Source organism: Acanthaster planci, linkage group LG08 (assembly GCF_054643075.1).
Source record: "Acanthaster planci isolate LZ-2023a linkage group LG08, COTS_SCS, whole genome shotgun sequence".
In the NCBI taxonomy this organism is placed as follows: Eukaryota; Metazoa; Echinodermata; class Asteroidea; order Valvatida; family Acanthasteridae; genus Acanthaster; species Acanthaster planci.
The window spans coordinates 11,899,133-11,924,892 of record NC_141784.1 but is presented as its reverse complement, the minus strand read 5'-3'; the positions used below and the strand labels follow the sequence as shown (position 1 = coordinate 11,924,892).

Here is a 25,760-nt window from a genome sequence, read left to right as displayed (position 1 = left end):
TGTCGAGAATGCCTCTGTAATAGACGTTATTTAATAAATATTAAACTATTTTCTAAAAGTGTTGCAAGTCAATTTATGCTTTTGTATATTTTCTGTGAAGTGATATCATAATTTTTTGTTTTTTAAGTTTCTCATTTTTGTTGCTTAATCTAAATGCAATTCCCCTTTCAGATACATGTAATCGACCACCAGTTCACTGGTTAACGAATTTTTTTTTCAAGAGGAGAGGCATGTCTACCAGTGGTATTTAGCTCCATTGATTTTTAGAAAGGGATAGCGAATTTTTACGTGCACATGCGTTGATCGACCTCGATGTGTACACACGTCGTTCCATGCGGATGCATTCATATGAAACGCGTACAGTTCGCCGAAAGGTGACCCGGAAACTGTTTGTGCCACGTTGATGAGGTTTTACGAACTTTGTGGTCAGGTACGGGGTGGTGAGCCAAAGTTGGCTGTCGTCGTCTTGCAATTCATGTTGTGGCTGAAATTTGTCGATTACGGCGTCTGGAAAACTGCGTACTAATCGTTGTAAATGTAAGTAAAGCGATTGGGGAGTCAGGTTGGCCTAATGCCTAGTGTTCTTTCCTCCACTACCCCCACCCCTTCAGTGGGAGCGGGGCGGCGGACGTCGGGCCGGCCCTGCAGTTCTGTATATGTACTTCGAAAACTCGAAATCACTCCGTGTCTCGCAGAGTATCACAGAGTTACTGACCCACACGGAGTATCACAGAGTTAGTGACTTCGAGTTCTCAAAGTAGCAGTTCTGGGGGTAGCTAGTCTAGGTGCTAGACGTTGTTATTGATTGGATGCGCGATAATCCCTACACACGATCCGCTAGCCGACTAGCCACGCGTGCACACACAACTTGACTTCGATAACAATGTCTAGGTTATCTCCAAATTTTTTCCCCCGAAAATGGGGGGGACGTGCACGACAATTTGTTTTTCACGCACGCGCACACACACCATAAAATTGTACAATACCCTTGTAGCTGCCTAGTTACACTACTGGCAGGAAGTTTTCGACTTGTTTATACACTCCAGCTCTGTTGCAATTTTGCGCAAAATAATGCTGGTGGAGCAGCTAGTAGGCACGGCAGGTGGTGTAGTACATGTACTGTACATGTACACAGTACTGTACCATGCACTATGATTCAATATCTGTGTACTGTACGTGCATGTCGTGCAGCGCGGTAAGTCCGGGGATTGGGCATGAATATGCAAAGTTTGAATAATTATGCAAGATATACAGCATTATCATTAGGCAGAGTAGGTGCGCGCGCATAAGGAAAATATTCGGAGATCACCAAGACGTTGTTGTCAAAGTGAAGTCCGATGTGCATGCGTATGCATGCGTGGCTTGCGGATCGTGGGTAGGGATTATCGCGCATCCAAAAGATAACAACGTCTAGCACCTAGACTGGGGGGTAGCCTTCTAGCTAGCCCCACAAATAGGGCTGTAGTGGCTCTCTTTTACAATCTGTCTCTTATCTGTGGTGGCGACAGACAAGAGACAGATTGTAAAAGAGAGCCACTACAGCCCTATTTGTCGGGCTAGCCTTCTGCCATGTCCACCTTTGCAGTCCAGATTTGATTCCTGGCTTGGTCCACATGTGGGATGGGTTTTCAATCCCTACCTGATTCCCTGGGTTTTACCCAGAATATATTCCTCTGGGGTTTTGCTCCCACCTCTCAATCTATTTCTTAGACTTATTGTCTCCTCTCTAGGGCCTACATGTACATTCTTCAGGTTTGTGAGCATAGTGACTACTACTAGGCTTAGCTTTACTTGAGTGGAGCGTTAGTTTTCCTTTTTTTCGATTTTAGACAGGATCGGTCATACTAATGCTCCACAACGTTACATATAGTAAAGTGACAATGGTTCTCAATTCCAAAGACTCACCAAAAATACCTTTTTCACCACCAACTGGCTTTCTTAAACTTGTGCTAGTATGTTATGAGTGAAGCTGAAAGAGTACTGCCCGAAAATTTTTCATCGATTCAAGGCTTCTGTGATTTTTTTTACAAGCTGTCCAAAAAGTCATAGTGCAAGTAGCCTATACTCTATACAGTACTCAGCGAGAAACCTTGCCAAAATATGTTGTACAAGGTGCTGAGATTGTGCATTCTGAGTTGGCAGGTGCCGGCTTGGCAAGGTGCTGAAGTGACCATTTACCGGTGTACCCGGTATGCACACCACACTTAATGTTCAAAGGTTTTTGAGGATTGATTCGCAAAATGGTGTCCTCCATTGGAGCCGCTACTGCCTAACTGTGAAGCTCTCTTACTCGTTCTTTCTGATTTTTTTTTTTGGGTGTTAGACAGCAATTTAGTCCAAATTAGTGACTTATTTTGAAAGAAAAAGTTCTTTCTTTTGAAAGAGAAAGTTCTTGAGAGGTAGAAAGTTCTACAAGAGGATCACAAGTTGAAATATTGGAGATTACTATTTTTACCGTTGATCTTTGTCATCGAGTTTTTACACACTAGCAGATGTGACTGCATGATCTGATAATTCTGTCGAACTTGCAAGTAAATGCTTCAATGTTCTCAGTGCTGAATTTGACTTCTTAGGACATGTTATCACACTCTGTTGGCTGGTATTGGGCCTCCCGCAAGGGAAAAGCAGTGGTAATCATGGCGGTGTCTGCATAAAACTCTAACTGTGCAGGTGTATCGCGGAGGCTTTTTGCATGTTTTCATACAGCCCTTGCAAAATAAATGATATACATGTACATACACATATAGGCCTATCATAACTTTTGACATCACTTTACTTGACGTGCTTATTGTGTAGTGTTAGTGTACAACATGGAGAGGCTACAAACTTTACTAAGTACATGTGCATGTATTTTCAAACACACCTTGCCTGTTAATAAAACTTTCTCATTTGATGCCATCTTTGTAGGAAAATTGCTAATGCGTGTACAATGCCAGATTGCCAACAGGTGTGTGAGCGCGCGGTGTATAAAATGTTCTACTCTCATGCTCATGCTGATCCTGATGTCTGTGAAATACCCATGCACGTGCAAGTCTGTAAGAAGGGACGTCATTTGAGAGAGACGTATAATTTGAAAGTGATAGGCCTACAAGTACAGGTTGGGCGCTATTGGTTGTTGTATTCGCAACCATTGGATCTTTGCTCAATCACTAGATCTCAGTGAACAGTTTATAATTCAGTTGGTCACCTAATCACATTTTCTTTCAAATTCACTATTGTGAAAGATTATTTCAAAAAAGGAAAGTACATGCAGTTTGAAATTTTATGCAGAATCGACTAATCACAGAGAGCACGCATTCCCAATTGCGGCCAACCTATATTTTCCCAGTGTCGGCTGAATTGCAGCAGACTCTAAACATTATTTAGCCAGCTATACATATGTGAGAAGCCCTATAAAAGGTATTAATTAAAGTTCCATAATACATCATGCAAGTTCTATGGCTTAGTGGATAATATGTATCTTGTGAGTATAAATGAAAAAATCCCCGGTACATGTACATGTAGCAGGGTTCTTGCCAGTCATAGCATATCAGGCTTATGCACTTTGCAAAAAGCCCAATGCTCTTTCATTCCCACAATACGCAATTGATATTTTGCCAATATTTTACCTTAAGTTTTAAAAACATTTCAATCAGAAAATTAATAGTTTCTTTGAGAATCATCAGTAACAGTTATCAGAATATTGACAAAGGGCACTGGAATCGAACAAAAGTTCCACAACATGACCTACAGTACCTATACACAGGTACTTAAACTTGCACAATACTGACTCCTGTAGTGCTGCTGAAAAAAAAATAGCAAGAATAATAAAAGTAATATGAGCCAGCAAAGGATTCCACGTGCACCGCCTGCTGTTGTTTTACATTGACTTTGACATTTAATTAAAGTTTCTTTTTCTGCTTCATGGCCTCAGAGAGTTTTTTTAATGGGAAAAAAGTCTGATTCTGAATTGGTGAAAACAGAGGCACAATGACAGTGTTTGCACAGAACCAGACTAAGATTTTTAACATGTTCATTGTTTATCCGGCAAATTATCTTTTAGATTTAGCCAGCACCGACTAAATAGACAATGCCTACAAATTTTACATTTGGCAAGAGGTGTATATTCCTGTATGGACGTCATTATAGTGGTTTATTGGTGACAGGAAAGTGATACCGTGTCCTAGAGTGCCAAATTTAGCTGGGAAAATACTGAAGTGTTTACTTAGAAACATACATTTCTGGACCAGTCTCATAGGCTTTGTGCACAGGTTGTCAAGTGATGTCCATACATATACAGTGTATATCTTCTGTGGACATTTTTTCAGTTTTGTTCAACAAAATGCCTGAGGATACTAAAATTGATATGGAAATGGCTACGTTGAAATTTTTCTACATCTGTATGGAAAAAAATTGATTGACAATTGAAAAGTCCAAGTTCAAAGTCATGAGACCGCCTGCACTTAGCGGCACTTCATCCCTGTGATATTGTTGCATAACTACACTAAACTGATGTTTGTTTTCCAACTTGTTCTACATGTACTGACTTTTGAGATAGCTTGAGCTATCAAAAAAGTACTGATAACCAGGATAATCATTGATAACTCTATTCAAGTGAGGTACAGATAAATGTACCTCTATGTATGCCCGGATGTTGGTACAGTTGTTTGCCCATGTTTGACCCATTGGTGACCCTAAAATTACATTTGTTCAGTCAGAGGTTTAGATCAACATTCAAAAGTGCAAATGTAAATTCCAATTTTTTTTCCCATTTTCATGAAAATGATAAAAAAAATCATCATTATTTTCTTTAATGCATTTTGGAAGTTCTTGATTTTGAAGTTCTTGGAAGATTTTTGAAGACTTGGAAGTTCTTCAAAAATCCTGACCTCACTCGCCGGACATGAGCCAGTACACATACCATTTCAGTAATGTACACTATAACTTGACGAGTTTTAAGTGCATGTAGATTGACTTGCGGAATTTCCCCACAGTCGTTGTCACCGACGCTGAAGCATGGCTGAAGCACGCAGTGCTGTCAAGGAGCCAAGAGTAGATGTGCTGTACTTTGAGGAGGGCCAGGAGGATGAGTGGAAGGTTGCATTGAAGGCGCTACGCAGGAGCTGTGTACGGAGGTTCTATCGCACTCGGTAAGACATCACGATGTGTATGTTCATCCTGCTTTGTGATTTCTTTTTTTTTTCATTCCCCAAAGCCAACATTTTTTGTCAGACGAAATTGATACATGTACATTATATTCTCCGTTAGGTTAAACAGTACGTTGAGGTCCATGTATTAACAATCTTTACACCAGAAAGCCGTACATGTAGTTTGGTATTATAAAGGCAATATAAAAATCAGACAGATGTTTTCAGGCACAAGCATTCCAAGTTTTTTAATATTTATGAACAAAAGTATTATGCAGAGAGTCCTACAATCCTCCATCTACTGGAACTATATGAAGCCATCCTTTCAAAATTATTGTCAAAAATGAAGCAGTTGTGATGGTTTCATTCACTTGCAACAGAGAAATAAAAGCCACTGTGCAGGCACGGCATACAGAGACCTTGTGATGGAATACATGGTGAAGTAGATCTTGAATTCATGATGTACAGCATACCGGTACATGTATCACTGTGTGCATTATATTTAGAACCTTGCACAATTTCACGAGTATGTCTTATCAAAGAGCGTCTTGAAAAACTACCCTTTTAATAAAATCAACCATCCTGCAATTTGAAAGGATAGATGTGCCTTCCATCTGAGTCCAGCTGACCTTCGTGTTATTGTACATATGTGTAATTTTAAATATTTTCATGGATAATTATCAACTTTTTCTTTTATACATAACTTTGCTCCACTTTCCCTTGGTCGACTGTGAGTTCGGTTCCACCTTAGTCAATTGAAACAAATGAGAAAGTACTGATGCATGCCAATACAGTTTTTGTGAAAAGATATTTCTTGCCCTTCATTTTCAACCACAGTTCCCGGTTCTCAGTAATTGGTACTGACCTTAATTAAGGAGAGGCTTTGGTCATCTTCACTACCCTACAAGGCACTGGGAAGGGAAAATGTATGACACATGTTTGTCAAACACAAGTTGGCTTTAGGTTCAGGCTTTAGGTTTCCTTCCTATTTTGGGATGGGAGACCCGTTACTCTGTGTCTTCCGGGCACTTTATGGTTTGTCATAAAATCCATTGTCAACAGGTGATGGTACCAGCATTTTTTTTCAGAATTTTTTTCATAACAGTGTACCTATATTTGTACAGTCAATTGTGCTGGGTCCCAGGTAAAAATTTGCATCTGGCCTTGTGTTTAGTTTGTCCATATAACTCTTTTGGTCCCAATAACGTCTACCAATATATTACAGCACTTGTGTTACATGTATACATCTCCCTTAACTTGGTACACATGTATGTAAAAAATATTATTTGTTAACATGTATGTGTGGCAGGGTTCCCCTGCCTATTCAAGTGTGAGGCGGCCCACCTCACTGAGTTTAGTTACCACTTTGGGCTTTCCTATTGAATTTAACCCCTCACACTTTTATGTAAAACAGATAAAGATGAAAGGAAAAGCAAAATGCATGTGACTTGAGCATTTTGAAATACAGTTGGTCAGTTTTAAATCATTCAGAATAATAAAGAGGGGCACAGAATACAAGATTATTTTATATTGTACGGCAGATTTGAATTCAATTTTCCCCCAGACTATATTAATTTATTTTAGGTCTTTTTGAAAACATTTTTTTTGGGGGGGGGGCAAAATTAGTTTGATTATCTCACTTATATCAGCACCCTAGGGGAAACCCTGATGTAGTAATTTACCAAGGATGACATTCTCTGCATACATTACGTACTTGTGTTTACGTACATGTACATGAACATGTATGTGTGTAAACAAACATGTTCCAGGATACTAGCATGTGAACATCAGTATTACAAAAAACATGAACGGCATAAGTACGCACATACCGTACATGTCTGGGGACTTCCGTGAAATGCCCAGACGTCATGATAGGCATCACAAAATGCATCAGGAATTTCAGCTGCTGTTGTACGGTATGTTTACGTACAATTGTACACGTACATGCATGGTACACATGGCTAACTGTTTGACATCTGTGGCTTTGATGCATTCTTTCCACCTGTACCATATTCTTTGTGTTAATTCACAAACTGTGCGCATGCCACCATACATGTACACGTATATGTGTACAGCTACGTGTACATGTATACAAGCACATGTACCGGTTCTTGTTCCTGATGTTTGTTGTGGTGCAGTATTGTAACCATGTCATATTGTGGTGGCATGCCTTCCAGTTATTGAAAGAACATAATTTAAATGACTGTAATTTGTATGGATTGAGTTTGAAGGTAAAAATTTTGATGAACAAGATCTGAAAGATGTTCTTCTTTTGAACAATGTAAATGTACAGTGTATATGTCTTGAGTTGTCTGCAGTACTACATGTACTAAAATTTGAATGTGATGACTGTGACCGTTTAGTATACTCGTAGCTAGTGCCTTACTCAGGCAGACATTGGCAAATGGTGTACATGTACATGCATGTACATGGTATGTACATGTGCAATGTACATGGAAAATGTGTGCATATGGATACATAGGCATCTCCATGAAAACTACAGTTTTCATCAGAAATTTTGTTACCGTGCAAATGCCAGAAGTGCCAGGGTGCTCACAGGTGTCAAATACTTCCATCGTTTCTTCTACATGTACTTGTACATGTATGTGCAGCTTTCGTAGCTTGAGGGTGAGCGCAGATACTCAAGTGAATCAATTAGAACCCTCAAATTCATCACCCACGTTTCTTAAGTATGCCAAACTGAGTGATATATTAAATATACATATATATATATATGATATACAATATATGAAGAAGGGAGCTCAGGTAACTCTTCTAATGCAAACTTGTACAAACCAAATTGATGAAATATTGGTTTTAGACCCAATTTGTAGGATCCAGATATATGTTAAAATTACAGAGTTGACTGTTTACTGTTGTTTCATTACTATGTATATGGCTTTTTTTTTCAGGAATCTTATTTGGAATGGTCTATGGCCAACATCTTCATGGAACCTGCTCACATCAGTGGCTGTCGTATCACTTCTCATGATCACTGAATTTGAGTTTTGCGAGCCACTCAATGACAAGTTTTGGACTCTTGGCGAGTACGTGTACATTAGTAGAGGTAAGTTTATCCAAGATGTAAATGAACTCAATCAGACCAGATAAAGATAAGTATTCATTTCCTTCCATTTCAGGGGCATAGATAACTCTTTCCACTTCCCCATCACAAATGCTGGGATTTGTATGTGTAGCACAGTCCATCTGGCAACTTGATGATTCGGTAATGCAAACCGCCACCTTACTTCTGGTTTGTCACATGCAATTTTTGAAGGTGATGATTTGCTTCCGCAAGATGAGACAACTGCTGTACACGTGTAACGGATGGATTGTACCAGCACCTTCCTGAATTCTAAAAAGTCCCCCAACGTGCCTGTTAGAGTTTATTATGTGTGTGTTTTTGCTGCAGTTAAATTGTAATCAGAGTTGCATTCATTTGTGCTGTTTTCATCACCAGGGCCCCCCTACTTCTACCTGAAGGTCCTGATTGTCTCCCTCCTGGTCGGTGTTTGTTTCTTCATCGCACTGCTCCACGTCAGGCGCTACCTGCTCCGCATCTTGCTAGCTTATAAGGGATGGCTACGTGAGGACCCATTTTTGGTCTAGTTATGGAAAAAGGTTCAATTATGGAAGACACATCTGTCTCTGTCAGAGTTTGCCGTTGTCAGTCCCTCAGCATGTACGGCTTATGTTTGTGTCTACTCACCCATGTACACGTACAAAACATATTGCACTATTAGAATGTGAAGTGCGGTTTTAGTATGATTTCAGTCACTGGATTTCTTTGCATACTGGTACACAACAGTTTTAACACCAGTTGTACTGAGTTGTACTGAATTTGAACACAGTTGCGTAAAAAGCTTTTTCTGTGAAACTGTGTTTGTTACATCTTAAATAAGAGCACAAGATGGGGTGTGTTGTCAACCGTACTTGATTTTATTCAAGAGAAAATATGGATGTGAGCACCTATATCGATATCAAAGTTATGACCCTTGTATTTCCATTTGATCCTTTGAAAGTCGCACACGTGGCAGGTCCTAGCCAAGAAATTGTACACCATGGGAAAGATATTCCCTCAGCCATTACATTCTGGATTCGCACATGTCACAAGCCTCACTTCCTTTGTAATTCATTATAACCCTCCTATGCTGAAGTCCCTCTTTGGGTCATTTGGTAAACACCTAAAAGAAGCACAGCTGTGTTGTGTTGTGCACTGCACCAACTGTCCCTCACAGGAGTATCAGATTGCACTTTTGTGCTGCCCAACAACTGTGCTTCACTGTTTCATGTGCATAATTGTGCAGTAAACCAAATGCAGTGAAGAGGACTGCACAAAAGACCCTGGGTCATTTTGTGCTGACAACCTACTGTGTACACACTGAACCTGTACATGTTTGAGTTCCATATAGAAACTACATGCTCACCAGTGACTGTGGGCACTCATGCACATTTGTGCTGTAAAACCATAGGAGGGTTAAGGAGCCTCTGCTGCATGAACACTTAGCAAATGTAAATCAGCTGTGAGGCTGAAACAGACTTTCCACCTCTTCATTTCTCAGACGAGACTCCCAGGAACCAGTCGTGGAGCACGCTGGCCTGGGGGGCCTGCGTGCGCATCATCTGCGGCCAGACCCTGAGTGCACTGGTGCCAGCCCTGAGCCCCGGCACCTACAGCTTCCAGCTCAGCCTGCCCCGCATGCCGGTGCCTTCATTGGATGACACCATCCGACAGTTCCTTGAATCCATGAGGCCACTTCTGGACAAGGAAGAATTTGAGACATTGCAGAAACAAGCTAAGGTTAAGATTTGTTCAGATACATCTAACACCCCAGTGGACATTTCCTGTTTTTTAACTCTTGGAGGACATTACAAAAAATTTAGCAGATGAGTTTTGACTCGAGCTTGGAATTGAGTTGTACCCACAGAGAGTGGGTGTTTGGTTTTTTTCACACATTACATATACTGTATCTCAAGAAGTGAGCAATTGAGAGTTATGTTTTCCCATTCTGTGTGAACCAACAGTTGTTCAAATGCATTAAAGTGTACGAGCTGAAGGAGGTGAATTTGGCCTTGAAACTGTTGGAGCTGATTTTTGGCATTTAATTACTCAGGGCAATTTTAGTCTCCATTTATTGACTGTCTCTCTGTCTTTCTCTTGCGCAACACATTTTTGTTTTTTTAATTGGCCTGAACTAGCACATGGGCACTGTTTCAAAGACCAGGTTGTGTAACATTACGTCAGTCAGCAAGGAACCACAATTGTTGGCTTCTGACGTTTTCGTCTCATACATCTTGATCAGTTAACTCTTCATTTTTAACATTCTAATTCACCACAGCATTTCAAAAAAACTGTCGGTCCCAAGTTGCAGCGGTTGTTGTACCTGAAGTCCTGGTGGGCGTCCAACTACATCACAGACTGGTGGTGAGTAACCTCTCTGAGAGCTCATAGCAGCAACAGTAAAAAGCGTACCTCTCTGGTGTGTGTAAAACTTACTATTGTGGTTAATGTGCATCACATGAGGCAAAGATTTGGCACTTAATGTGCAGCTGCTACAACAAAGGAAAGCAATGGGCATTCACATTTGAAAATGTAGATAAGACCAGAACAGAAAAGGCTACTTGTAAGAGTTCACCTCAAGCTACTTTTAAGTTTATATTTTCTCCTGTTGGTAAAATTTTGCCCCCAGGGAGAAGTACATCTATCTGATGAACCGTTCACCCATCGCTATCAATAGCAGTTACTATTGCCTGGGCAATAGCTTCTGGAAACCCACCCATGTCCAGTCTGCGAGGTATGCATATAGCACCAGGATCAACTATCCACTCACCCAACATTTCAGACTTCTGATGGACCTGGGGTCCTTCTGCATCTCCACTTTTGCTTTACATGAGCCTCTATGTCCCTATTTTGTCTGAACATAAAAAATGCACCGATGGTTTACTGCTTGGTGTTTGACTTACTGCAGAGTGTCGAAGCTTGCCAGTAGTCATGTTAACATGCTAGGACTAGTAAGGAATGTTGATGTGCCTCAGTCTAGAAAACTCTGTTTTCATTGCCAAAAACAATCACATGATCAGGTAAAAAATACGCATATTACCCTCACTGTTGGACATATCGTGATGTCATAGACTAGTCCCCACCCCTTAGTCCAAACCGAAATGCGGGAACTGGTCACCAGACTTGTCACTGGTACCTCTGCTACAAATGATAATGTTGGAGCAATGTACTGGCACAGTGAAATGAACGCAGAATTTTTTGGTTGACGGTTGAAGCTTGTTTGAATTTGTTTCTTTGTATGAGACATAATGTCTGCTGACTTTGAAGATATGCAGCTTTTCTTCCAAAAGGCATAAAGGTATTGCTTTCAAGCAAAACACATGCAACCGACCCAGTAAAACCGATAGAGTGATGCACCGAGTCCGTGTATGTTGTACAACTTTCTCTGCAGCAACGGACCAAGATACTCATTGTTTTAATTAAATTGGAGACCTCTAGATGAGAAAAATTGCAAAAAATTGAAGACAGAGGTGTAACAAATCAATTATTAACAGCTGTGATGTGGGACATGTTTAAACACCCAAGGGGCTCGTAGCACCCGAGGGAAAGCTGAGGGTGCCATGCGGCCCCGAGGTTGTAAAAAATCGTATCCCACATCACAGCAGTCAGTAATTGTAAACTGTAATCCATTAGTCACTGTACTGCCCAAAACTGCTTGAGAGCTCATTGATTTTCTGAATATGTCTGTGAATATGTACAATGTGATGTAAGGCCAAAAAAGTCTCCAGTTTTTGGTCAGCTCACAAGTCGCCGTAGACCTGCATGTCCCCCATACATTTAGTTGGGCACTCTTTTTCAAATGTTATCATTTCTGTATACGTTTACATCTGGGAACCAGACAAACGAGTTTGACCTTATGTCCTGTGTACACCCACAAGCTTAAAATGGTTTAAAACAGTAAATAGTGAGGGGGCCAGTATATTTCATTGTTAGTAGCGGCAGTACGTACGTACGTACAAGCGCAATTGCGTGCACGTCATTACTAGGGAAAAAAGTGAGGGGGAAAAATATGCATCGCTGCACCACTTTTGGAGTCAGCCCCTGACCAGAAACTAGAGACAATTTTTTGGGCCTAATGTTGTATAGTTGTAGATGGGTTAACTTTCACCATGCCATTGAGTTTGATTAATATTTTCAATGAATTTTTTCCTTTTCTTCAAAATTTGTTTGCTACAAAGAGCTGCCGCCAAGAGCTATGCCATCATGTCCTTCAAGCGTAAAATAGAAAGAGAGCAAGTGCCCCCTCTTGTAATCCGCAACACTATCCCGATCTGCATGCAGCAGTATGAACGGCTGTTTGCCACCGTCAGGTGAGCTCTTATGTCTTAACATCCAATCATGCCCTCTGTGCTCAATCATGCCCTCTACGGGTGCCACTGCTCCTAATCTACATATGTGTGTTGTAGGCTAGGAACCATTCCTTTTGTCAGTACATAAAAAGACACCAGGAATTTACATGGTGTTCAATTGCTGGTTGTTGGTGATACTTTGCTCCTGGAAATATGACAGGATTACAAAGGTATTACGTCCTATAACATTGACATATCTGTGTAAGAATTATTGAAGTTCCTATGTTTGTCACGTAGGTGTTAACTTGCCAATAACACAACTGAGTAACAGTTGTAATTGGAATTTGTGAAAGGCATCTGTGAAAGGTAAAGAGGGAGGTGTAATTGTCAAGGATTAAGCACTGTTTAACATCAAAGACAGTGAAATGGGTTTCACTTAAGAAAAATTGTGGAGATTTTCAGATTGTTTTCTTGCCGCTTCAGAATAAACAAATTGAACCTGGCAGTGATAAACTTTTTGAATTTTTCATTAACTTTACAGAATACCAGGTGAAGACTTTGACGAGCTTGTTCACTATGATTCCTCCGTTTCTAAGGTACAGTCGCTTGTTATGCGTTGAATTGTTCGCCAATATTCCATGGAAATTCCAATTAAATGAAAGTGTTTTGGGTTCTTATTTCTCAGGATTTTTGCAGGTTTCAGGGTTTGAGGGCTGAAAATAATGCTTTTTTAGCAATTCAGGTGGTCATTTTTGCAATATTGAGTACTTGAGACGAAAAAGTTCAAGATACACAAAATCATAGTCATTTGTAAGACAACTTATGCAATTTTGACAAAAGCTTTGAACAGTCTTAGTATTTATTGTCCTTGTTTTTATCCCTCTGCTTGATGTTTCATATCTCATCCCCTCCTCATTTCTTCCTTGGGTTTTTTACATTTCTTTTTATTTGGGTTTCTTGTTTACCCACTCAGCACATCGTCGTGCTACGCCGAGGCTTTTTCTACAAGTTGGATATGTTTGACTCCATAGGCCAGCCTCTCTCCCCTCTGACCCTGGAGCAGCAGTTCATCTGGATCATGGAAGATGCCGACAAGAAAGGAGGTGTGAGCTTTTCATCCAGTGTCCGTTGGCAAAATGATGCCTCAGTCTGTACTGCTTCAGTCTTCTGACAGAATTTGCCAACGAGACGTAAAAATTTAGCCCAACACATTGCTTTGTGTTAAATTATTGTTTTCTTTTTTAATGTGGTACATTTAATTCCATTTCGTTATGTGCATTTTTTCCCTTGATTCATCAAACCTTTTACATTTGGCCAATTTATTTTGCACCTCTTTGTTTATTGTCATATCAGAAGTGGCTAGCCTTTTTATTTTGCTGTAGAATCCATCCTCTGTCATAGAATAAACATCAAATTTAAGCATGATGAATCAAAAGACTGTTTTCGTTGCTGCCTTTTCTTCCTTTCTGGATTGGCAGCTGAAGGTAAGGGATCAGCCGCTGGTTCTCTGGGTGCTTTCACAGCTCTGGAGAGGTCGGACTGGTTCCGTAAGCGCAGCAAGTACCTGTCATCGGGCGTCAATCGGGAGTCCCTGGAGGTCATCGACAAGGCAGCGTTCCTGGTAGGTGGGCTCCAGTGTGCTGCTGCACTGGCCAGTAGTGGAGTGCTGGTCATGGCATTCTAGCACCACTTTCCTGCATCTTCCCAAGCTGCATCAGGCTGTTGTGTGACCCACAGTTTTGTGCAGTTGCAGTTGAAAAACTGTCATGACAAAAATGTCTGCCCTTTCCTTCAAGGGAAAATCCTGAGTTTTGGAAAGTGGTGGATTTGTTTTGTTACTTTTCAAGAGTATCATTTGTATCTAATGAACTATGTGTGTTGAACACCTCCAGATTAGAATCAAGACAACAGTTTTTCTTCCTTTGCTGCGTCTGAAAGGTCCAAGTGTTAAAGTCTCAATGACAGCAATGATTGAGTTTTAAATTTCGAACATCCTTATGACAGTATTACAGTTTGTCGGTAACTTTAGTTATTTACTTTCTGATCATTTAGGTTTTTCTCCTGTTAATCCTATAAATTCTACATGCCCACTTGATCTGTAACCTTGACACAATGTTGAAGTCTTTTCCATGACAAGTCCCTGCAATTCCCAGAAGGTCATCACAGGACAAATGCAAGTCATCCAGTCTTAAACCAAGTCACAAGTTATTCACATGAATGTTGACAAAAAGCATTCCTTTGTCATTGTACACCCTGTTACTTGCAAATCATCTTGTGAGTCTTGACTTTTGAAGGATGTGATGGAGTCGACTGTAAAACTGCCTTGACCGTTCCTTTTCCCAGGTGATGCTGGAGACCTGCGAGTTTGACAACCTGAGCGACCGGGGCAAATTCCTTCTCCACGGCTCAGGCTCCTCCCACTGGTTTGACAAGAGCCTGTCCATGTTCATCTTCACGGACGGCAAGTTTGGCTACAACGTGGAACATTCGTGGGGAGATGCCCCCGTGGTGGCCCATCTGCAGGAGTACGCGTGCACTGATGAGTGAGTGTATTCAACCAGGGTTTTGGGGGATCACAAGGGTTTTGGGGGGAGTTTGCGCAGTATCAAGGAAGAAGAATCAGAAACAAAAGTGAAACAGACTTCTCTCATGGGGTTCATTGCTGACACACGCACACAGCCAGTTGAGAAATGTCTCGCTATTTCAAGAACTAAAATTATTCAGAGAGTGGTGCTAGTATGTAAATTCTTTTTATTTAATTGTTTGTACCCTTTTCACTGTACCACCTAAAACTGCCCGACCAGTCATCCCTCGTAAGTCTATACAACAAGCGCTCTACGTTCTCTGGATACACCTGTGAATCATTGCTTGAAGTAATGATGCTGCTGCTGACAGATTAAATAGGCCCTTTCATCTGTGCAAAGGGTTTGTTTGCAGGATTTTTGAAGTTCAAGTCCATCGCACCTGATGTCACAGTCGGTGGCGTCACAAGCCACGTGGCCGCATAGTGCAGAACAAAAAACTAAACAAGCCTGTCAGTCACTGGTACTTTTGGGTTCCGTTCCAGGGTTGCAGAGGGGCGATATGGCCCAGACGGTCATTGTGTCCCCATGGAAGGGTTTGTCCAGGCAGCCATCAAGGCCCCGGTCCCCCTCGAATGGGACATCAGTGAGGAGATGAGCAGAGACATCCGTGATGCCCTCAGCTTTGCAATCAAAGTGAGTTACACGTAGCATTCCCTGATGTGCATTAACAAGCTTAAAGTTCTCTACCTTCTGTTATTGATGAATGCCAAAATATACCCTTCTCAAAATTTTGAATTTGATAAATACTCCAGCTTTTTTTTTTTTCAGAGCACTTCCACGTACATTTGTTAGCGGACTGTGTGATCTTGATACTGTTATCCTTAGAGGACTTACTGCAGGGAGCTCTCTCCAAGTTGTGCTGACCTTTTATTTAATTCTGTCTTTTACTGTGCAGAACAATGATGATCTGGATCTGTGTGTGTTGAATCACGATGCATACGGCAAAGGCTTTGTCAAGAAATGCAAAGTATGTTTAGAACGAGATGCCGTTTTCCATATTTCTAAAGGATACAAGTTTGATTCCTGCCTAGGTCAAAACATGGATTTGGTTTTTAGTGATTTTTTTTTGTGTGCACAGATCAATGCAACATTTTATTGAATGACATCACAGTTTGCTCATGAATATGCAGAACCATTAGCATAAAAACCACAACAGCTCAAAACTAAAGATTAATACAGCAAAGCAAAATTGTAGTTTTTTCAGACGCATATAAAGGCGAACGGTCAGGAAACTTCCGATGTCGAACCATACTTTAACTCACTGGAACATGTGTTCTGTTCGCAGTTGAGTCCGGATGCCTATGTGCAACTTGCTCTCCAGCTTGCCTACTACATGGATGAGGGTAAGTTTGCCCTGACCTACGAGGCCTCCATGACGCGCCTGTACCTGGCCGGCAGAACCGAAACCGTGCGGCCACTCACCCAGGACTCCTGTAACTTTGTGCGGTGAGTGACTGCCAACTGTGCTTGGTTGTTTCATTAATTGTGGCATTAAATGAAAGATAATGTGAAGGGTTTAGATGGGCTTTGGAGTACAGACGAACAAGATGGGAGAGGAAAAATGGCCAACATACACTAAAGGAAAGGATTTTGGGAGTATTAATGGCATAGTATCAAACTAATGTCTATATTTAATGACAGATTGAGTGTTCTCTGTAGTGGTAGAGCAAATCATTCTAGATAACTGTTATTAAAAACTGTGATAGTGGGTTTTTCATTAATGACTTGCTTATTATATGCTGTGTATATTGGAACTGTTCAACTTTTTAACTACGCTGGATTTGGCTGAGATCACTAAACTGCATGACACTGCTGGATGTACAGCCATTCAGAAGACTGGCTTTACAAGATAAATATATAACTTTTGTTACAGGCCATGTGCAAATGGGCTTCCAGAGCTATGGCTACGTATACTGTCATTGAGTCTCTACTAATTTCCAATGGATCGAAGACCTAGACCTAGCTCTAAACAACAGATTCTGATGCATCCTTAGATTCTTTTAAGCTTTGTTGAGACACAGAGTAGAATCCATAACATTAACCACTTCATGCCGGAGCATTTTTCAGTGTTGATGATGGTGGGCCGGCATGACTATCATTTTTTCCATTTTCAAAAGTCCTTCAAAATTCATCATTTCATTTAACGGACGTTTATAGCCACACGAAGTAATCTTTAGGCACTACTCCAAGTTGACAGGTGACTTTCATTGACGCCCGAGTATTTCAGCCAGGCCGGCAGCCTTTTAAAAAGAGCCCAGATCGTGCGGTGTTGTGTAACTTTCTTTTGTTCACAAACCTGGCTTGGTGCACTGCTGACCTCTTTTCAATAGGGGCCAGATTTGCGTGCAGTGGTGCTGTGTGGCTCATCGCTGCAGTGGTGGAGCACTTTTGTCCCCAGTGGTAATCCGCTTGCTTTCAATGCCCCAAACCCTTGTATATGGTTTCAAAACAAGGCTGGATTATCACCACTTTTGAGAGTGAAAAATGTCGGTAATGCCCAGCAGCCTGCTCTGAGTACGGTCTTTTGTTACAGGGCCCTGTTTTCTTTGTCCGAGTTCGGAGACCCCGGCCACGCATATAAACCATACATCTCCGATTCCGGAGTCCCCGGCAGGAAGTGGTTAATTATTATAAATTACACCAGTGGTTATGCATGTTCATGTTGATTTAAAGTTAAGACATGTCTTTGTTACAGCAGTATTTTTGTGGAAAGTTTAGTTTCAAATTGTAGACCAGAATTTGAATGAAGCTCATTTGTCCTGATGATTTCCTTAAAGTGCCATTTTATTGTGTGCAGAGCAATGATGGAAGACAATCGCTCGGCCGAAGAGAAGATCCGCCTGCTCCGCAAGGCATCGGACATGCACACCAAGCTGTACAAGGGCTGCATGAGTGGCAAAGGATGGGACAGACACCTGTTCGCTCTCTACGTGGCCTGCAAGGGCCTGAAATACGTGAGTATCTCCCGCCAGTGACTCACTGAGATCTAAATGCAAAGGAAAGATGCCTGCTAAAATGCCATCAAAGAAGGTCTGCTTGCTCAAGGCACCAGACCAATTTTTAGGCCTTAAGTTTCAGTTGCTATCTATTAATATTTCCTTTTGTAAGGCAAAGGTAACTCACAGCGTTGAGGCTCCTTTAACCAAAAGTTAAATATTTTCACCTCAAAGGAGATTAAACATGTTTTGTTGTCCTGTAAACCCTGAGGGATTGTAGATTCTTTTGACATGACCTGAACATACATGCTAATGGCATTGTGGACCATCGGCAGAAGTGTCCGCCTCACTTCATGTAAAGTGCCTGGCTTGAAAAATGAAAAGAAAAGCATTCTATTTAAATGAAAGTTGTGTGTACTGTGGACTGACGCAATTAGTAGAACATTCATCCCCACTCGAAAATTGCTAAAGAACCAGAGACTCTGTCATTGTGATTCTAAGTACATAGAGTACCGTATACTTATTAATCCCACTCCATGACAGTCCAGTTCTGCACATGCCCTGCACGTCTGGTCGTTTTCGTGAAAAGGATCTTTAGTGTAATTTGGCTACCCGCATCAAAACCCATTTACTGTGGTGGCACATCACTTGTGGACAGGTGGTAATCCGCTCACACTGCGTGCTACAGACAGTGGTATACTGTTTCAAAAAAATGATGCATTATCTCCGCTATTGTCAGTGAAAAAATGTTGGTAATTCCCAGCAGCCTGGTCTTTTGTTACGAGTACAGTCTTTTGTTACAAGGCCCAGTTCCCTTTGTCCGATTTCGCAACCCCGGCTGTGCATATAATGAGTACGTGTCCGAAACCAGGCTCCCCGGCAGCAAGTGGTTAAGGAAAGATTTCAGGTGGGCTTGGATCAGGTACTGCTCTGCATTCATGTCTAGAAGTCTGGTTTTTTTTTAATTGGCACATCAGAGTTTTCTAATACAGAAACAGCATGGTTTAACTTCCCTTGAATTATACATGCTCCTGCATTGTGTTGCTGTTTTAAATTTTAGGACAGCGAGTTCCTGCACCATGCACTGACTCACCCCTGGACCTTATCCACCAGCCAGACGCCTCAGCAACAAATCGCCGGTAATCAATCAATCAACACAGTGGAGCACAGAGACAAGGTGAAGCCACGTAATGCTCACATAGCTTGAAAATACACTACAAGGGTGTAATGATCCCAATTACAAACTGCTTGAAGTCTTGACAAAGTCTTGAAGTCGAAGAACCGTGTTATGTGAACCAAAGAGTGTGTGCTTCATAAATCAATTATGGTTAGGCAGCCTGAGCTTGAAGAGATGAATTTAGAAATACGTTTATACGTTGAGGAATTTTACACCACCAGTCCCCAGTTATTCCATGGGACAATAGGTAAAAGTGATGAAAGATCTTCACTTTGTGAATGTCAAACCTGCCTAGAACCTGACTTTCAGCCAGACTGCTCCACATTGCGCAAAGGTCAGATGTCACTTAATGTGTAGAATGGTCATCAGAACCTTTACTGCCCTGACAGGCTTCCCATAAATGTTAATTCTAGGGGAATCAATTACAGATATACTGGAGAAGGTTATTGGGGACTGCACAGAATGCCTAAACAGCTGTTGGTTTTCCTGAAAAAAAGCAAACACTGTGATCTGCTCATTGTCAGTTCACTTTGAAATCTTCATCAGTTTTATCTCTTTTTTATAGTAACTTGATTAAAAATCTTAAAGATTTTTAAAAAAAAGCATTCCTTCCTTTATGCAAAATGAGATGGGTATTGGTATTTGAATAGCACCATGTCCATGTGGAGATTTAATATGGATGCATATCAGTGTAGGGTCAGAAAGCTCAACACTGTAGAGTACCTGAGCTTTACTTGAATACATTAAATATTTACGTGTAAGTTTGGTCGAAATATCTGTACTGACTCCAAATTTATAATGTTCATCTACAGGCTAGCCCTGGTGGTGGCTTTGGGCCAGTGTCGGACGAGGGGTACGGCGTGTGCTACATGCTGCCCGAGGACAGTCGCTTCTTCTTCCACGTCTCCTCCAAACACTCCTGCCCCTTGACCAACTCCAAGCGCTTCATGAGCAACATCTTCAAGGCCCTGGCTGACATGAAGAAGATCTTCGACGACGCGGATGAGGCAGCGGAGGCTGCCAAGAAGAAACTCTAGGGAGGGGGGTGGGCGTGGTTCCCGCTCGTCATTGACACATTGCCAGTGACTTCCCAGTGGTGCTGACTTGGATGTGAGTTGCCAATTGTGGTTTCTCTTCCTGTTGTGTGCACACATTTAAGAAAAAAACAACTGATTTTGGATACTGTTCCCTTAAAACTGGAACTTCAACTTTTTTGCAAAAGTTCTCATTCCCCACCTGGAGCTGTTAGTGGCTCAGTAATTTGTACCCTAAACCAGAAAGTGATCAGCTACTAAATACGGTCCTCTGCGTGGGCCTGCTAAATGCACTGGTAGGGTCAGGGTTTTTATCATTTTAATGTAAATATTAAGAACAAATTGGTTAATCCATTACAGTGGAACGCCGCTATAATAAACACGACAGGGTCCATGCTAAATGTTCAGCACAGCGGTCATTCGGTATCGCGAAATTAATTGCCGAACGTTTCATTGCCATGATGAATAGCACCTTCTCTTGTCTAACTGAAGTGCACCCTCTTGTGATACTATGATTCATTGTTTTCATGATGTTTTGCCGTTGCATTCACGTTTGAGGTTTCTAGAAATGTATCTGTTAATTATTTTTGTTTTTATTAAATCTCGAGTTACAAAATTGATGTTCAGTTTATCCTAAAAGTCGTGAAGTTACTACTCAGGGTCGATCTCTGATGCATGCTGTGGCGAATCTCTGTTGATTTGCAACTACATAATGTTCGGTAGGTTTTGTGCACAAAATATTGGGAGCCAAGGACTATGTTCAGTACAGCCAAATGTACGATGTTGCGACGTTCCACTGTACCATTTCTAGTTGCTGCTTAGTATTGATGCTTTCAGGACCATATGAGCGGTGTGTGTGTTCCAGTATTACATATAACGACAAGAAGCATTACAATGCATTTAATGGAAAGGGTCACTCAGTTGACCCTCAGTTCCTGTAATTAGAACTCTAAACATTGACACCTCTTTAAACAGGGGTAAAACTTAAGAGGGTTGTTCTTATTTTTGAAACGTGATTTCAGCCGTGTACATGTACATGTATTTGCATTCGGGCAAAAGATGTGAGTTTGATAGTTGTTTCTTGCCGAACTAAGGCAGAGGTTGAGAGAATCGTTCTGTAGTGTGTGTAGTTTGGAGGTGATTTCCTGTGTCACGCAAGTACGTGAATTCCAATCTGTGTTTCAGCTTTAAACTCTGCCCATATTTTTAGTATTATAAAATGTGAAGTGTTGGTTACCTCTTCCTAATTTGAAAGGCTGCGGGTAATCTGTTTGTTGTGCATTCCGAGTTAGGGCTAGCATGTAAATACAAATGTAAATACGAGTGCAAGTCTGCAAAGTTCGGCAAATATTCACAGCAGTGAACACAGATGTAGCGTATGTTGCTGTGAATGTGTTTTATATTGGCTTTCATATGAATCATGAGAAGACCTTTGCATATGTACATGCGCTCTTTGAGAAGCCCCACACCATTTCATTCTGTCATGGGCACACTAACCCTAACCCTGCCGGACATACTAGCCATGTTCAAAACGGGCTTCCAGAGCTACGGCTAGGTCTAGGTCTACGCGTCTCCACACATTTCCAATGGAGTGAAGACCTAGACCTAGCTGTAGACAACAGATTTGGATGCAGCCGTAGCATAGTGCAGAAGATGTAAAGTTCTGGTGATCATTGTTTGGTCCGGCAATCAACAGCAGCCCGGAAAAAGACTGCCCATGTTGAGACAGTGTGAGATGGTGCCCTTGACCTGTGCCCGCTGTTTGGATTCCACAGACTCCCAGGCCATTTGGCATTGAAGATAGTCAACATGTTGGATCTTGTTACAGTGGGCAGGCAAGTCACTCTGACATAAAAGGCAAGCATATTTTGTATTGATGCTTGGATTTTATGTTTTAAGACAGATTTTAGAGGAGGACAGGGAAAAAAATATTTTCTATGGTCTTAAGAAAAACAAATAAGGGTCTTCAAGTTGGAGGGAAGGATTAAACCCCCCCCCCCAAGAAAAGAAAAAAGAGGTATCCCTTACTACCAGTGCTAACTGCTGAGGACCAAAGCTCATAAAATTGAAATTGGGGACTTCATGTCGGTTGGATAGCAGAGCAACAGTTTATGTCTGTTGCTGTTCTTAAGTGCAAAATTTACTTTAATGTTAAACAATGCAAGTTGCTCATGCCAATGAAAATTTTTCCCCAAGCAATATGTATATTTTCCCCCACAGATTCAATACCACATGTCTTGTGTTAGACATTTGTTTACCCAGGTCCTGAATATGTTATATACATGTGCATGTCTGTGTTCTGTTTGTTACATTGTACTACGTATGTGCCAAGGCAATGCAAGTACCATACTCACTACAATACTTTGAGGTTAATGCCAGTGTGGTTTCATTGTAAAAAAAAAACCAAAAAAAACAGTTGCCAAGCAATGCAAAGAGGTCGTGTACAACTAATTACTGTTATATTTTTATGATTGAAAATAGGGCTGTATTTAAAGTATTAAGTTCAAGGGTCGCAAACGTTATCTCCTGGACTATCTAGAATGGAAGAACAGAGGCTTGTAAAAAGTTTTTGCCGTAGTGAAATAGTGGAATTTGGCTTGATGGTGGTCTGCCATGTCCCGAGTGCTCTTCGCTTGGTCTAGTTCCCTGTGTACCAGCATGGTGTGCTGTGGATGTATTAAAAGCATTACAGTGTGGATACCTTTGGACGGTCAGTTGTCTGCTAAGGTATGTCCATGTTTCCTACGTGTCAGGCTGGAAGATAAAGGGAGCCCCTGAGGCAATTTGTACTTGATCAGTCAACCTTCCAAAATGTCAAAGCGAAAGTACTTTTTCTGATTGGTTTGCAGACTGCCACACACTGACACAGATGGCAATGTCCTTGGTTAACCTTAAAAATGTACAGTTTTACATGCCTTGTGGTCTTTAGTATAACAAGACTCTTGAACAAGGTTCAGTACATGTACATCACAGTTACTAATTTGGCTGGAAGAAAAAGGCTGGCATCATTTGTCTCCATTTAGGGACAGCAGGAGTGGATCCAGGAATTTCTTTGGGGGGAGGGGTTCAAGCCAGAGGTTTTATTTTGTGTCTCCTTGTTGCAGACAATAGTTTGCTGTTTGTAACACGCGCCTTGTACACATAAGAAGAATCTCCAGGATGCTACCAGTATCTTGTTTTAAATTTTTTTTTTTTATTTTCCCAAATTTTTTACCCTTTTTTTTTTTTGGTCTCAGGGAAAGGGGCATTCCCCCCCCCGGATCTGTGCCTGGACAGTTGAAATAAGTTTAATATTGTTGTTTGTAATGTATTGTTGAAGTTGACCCTAAAAGTTAACTTACCAGGAGACCCATATGTTCATTATAAAGAACTCTTTAAAAACAAAATAAGAAGGAACTCTCAGTTTATGTTGTTTTGTGTTTGCAATCACAGCATTGGTTAAAATTGTAATATAGAAAACAGTAACATAGATTCCAGATGTATATTCAGAATTTTGTTAATAGCAAAGTGGTAATAAATTGTACTAGCTCTAAAGAACAACTTCACTTGTTGGAGAAATCCCACTTTCTTCCCTCCCCACTGTTTCCCTAACTCTTCCCAAATCATGACTACTACCACCACCCACCCCCATCTTTCTACACACAAAAGATTTGTATTTTAGTGAACCATTGTCACCTGGGGTGGAACTCGTTATGATGATGACTGACATGGGACATGCCCCTATCATGTTTTCTCACATCGGTTTATGCACAGAGCGCTGTTAAAGAACAAGACATGTATTTCGTCCGGCTCTTCCTGTTCCTATGAAAAAAGGGGACACCTTTTTAATGTGCCATGATGCCACTTATCTGTTGTAAGTGTGCCATTGCAGTGAGAAGAAATAAAATAAGATCAAGCTTGCATGGTGCATATGAAGTCTGTGCTTGCATTCAAGGCATCAAGATTGGCTTGAATAACAGTAGAATTGTCGATAGAATAGAATGCCATTAAAAGTAATGTGTACCTCAGATGAGTACACAATGCAATTTCTCGTCTTTTAATAAAATAGAATTATGTAATACTCTATCTGAAATGCAGGTAAACCAGTGGCTAACCCAATAGTTTAATTAATGAGTATTCAGTTGTTTTTCTCCTTTTCTTGTCATTGTCTTATTTGTTTACCTCTTGTTCTTATCGTTTCCTATTGTTTATATTAAAACTAAGGCAATCTTAAGTCATTAGTTCGTAATATAAAATGCAGTGGTAAATCATTCGTGTTTTGCTTTTTCTTGTAGAAACGACAAACAACATCTCATTTTTACTGTTAAAACAAAATACTGTACATGCCTTTGGTGCGGGCTGCTTTCAAGTTTGAATCTTTTACTCACATAACAGTGCTCTGTACATGTACCTTAGTGAAGGTTTTGAATGTCTCATGTTGTACCTAGTTTGTAGTGCTTGTAAGTAAAGCTTGTCCAGGTCCACTACCATGTAAATAATTCCTTGGATTTTCACAACTGTCATGTTCAGAATTGTCTCCAGTGTTGCAATTGTGACCATGTGCATTTTATTTTTAAGGGCATAATAGTGTATATGAATTCTACAGGTCAAAATGTACACAGGTTTTACACACTTTATATCGATTGCTTTGAGGAAGTGAACTGCATTAATTCAAAACATTCAGCTGTACCAATGAGAATACAGATTCTCGGAACTTGCCAGCATTTCAGGCTTTTTGCATTTTTTGTTTGCTTCAGCAGAGGACATTTTTTAAAAAGGATTTTTGTTTGCCTTTTCTGAAATCGTTTCTCTTCATGTATTTGTAATCCACATCTGAAGTCACCACAGAGACAAAAACTGTGATGTTAAACAAATTGCAAGGAGTAGCCGCTGTCACTTCAGCATTATGTGACACTTTAACAATTTAAATGCATAAATATTGTGCACAAAATGTCTCTAAAATATTGCAACTTAATCCAAACCCCACAATGAGGACTTCTTACATAAGTGCAGAGTGATGCTCATAAAGATTGCAAAGGTTTGTGCAGATTCAGGTGCATATTTGAATGTAATGCCTTTTTTGTTTTATTGAGTTTTTACCTTTCACTTATGTTTATGTACGAAAGCTTTTTTTATTAAGGCAAAAAGCTGAAGTCACTCAAGAGTATTAGTTTAGTGTAATTTGTTTTTACTCCTTAAATGTCAGAGGAAACCAAAAATTTTAACATCAGGTTTCCTGAGCATGCTGTTGGGAAAATGTAATTTCGACCTCACTCCACGTGGCCATAACTTACCCACAGCATGCCACGCCATCCTCACCAAGTTGTTGACTTATTAGTTGGTCTTGACTTGTTTGGGACTAAAGTTCCTTCTTGCTTACATTTATCACAGACTGATGTCTTGCAGCAGACATGGGGGGTAATAGGGTCAAGTGGATTTCACAAGTGAGTGGGTCAGTGTGTTTCTATTTAATGAATTATGGTGGATTTGGGGATGTTTTTCTTGGGAGCTTGAGTTTCAGATTGATATTCAATGTGAATTGTGTTTTAAGAATAATAAAAATGAGTGAATGA

At 40.7% G+C, this 25,760-nt stretch overlaps 1 protein-coding gene across 1 annotated transcript; it reads left to right on the top strand.

The window, feature by feature from the left end:
* Positions 1–94: 94 nt before the first annotated feature.
* On the top strand, positions 95–25,760 carry LOC110984195 (carnitine O-palmitoyltransferase 1, liver isoform-like). The gene is made up of 18 exons (XM_022244123.2): positions 95–537; positions 4,974–5,129; positions 8,039–8,193; positions 8,587–8,712; positions 9,689–9,927; positions 10,466–10,551; positions 10,817–10,921; positions 12,366–12,497; positions 13,018–13,072; positions 13,450–13,579; positions 13,955–14,097; positions 14,820–15,019; positions 15,544–15,694; positions 15,957–16,028; positions 16,347–16,507; positions 17,859–18,015; positions 19,058–19,174; positions 19,987–25,760. Exons 2-18 carry the CDS (start codon positions 4,996–4,998, stop codon positions 20,209–20,211), a joined length of 2,388 nt encoding a protein of 795 aa, XP_022099815.1. The 5' UTR covers positions 95–537; positions 4,974–4,995; the 3' UTR covers positions 20,212–25,760.

Bases quoted from the DNA above. Each gene is read 5' to 3' on its own strand.
- LOC110984195 (XM_022244123.2), top strand. From the start codon at position 4,996: ATGGCTGAAGCACGCAGTGCTGTCAAGGAGCCAAGAGTAGATGTGCTG. The intron at 5,130-8,038 runs GTAAGACATCAC...TTTTTTTTTCAG, and splicing joins CGGAGGTTCTATCGCACTCG to GAATCTTATTTGGAATGGTC. The intron at 15,020-15,543 runs GTGAGTGTATTC...GTTCCGTTCCAG, and splicing joins GAGTACGCGTGCACTGATGA to GGTTGCAGAGGGGCGATATG.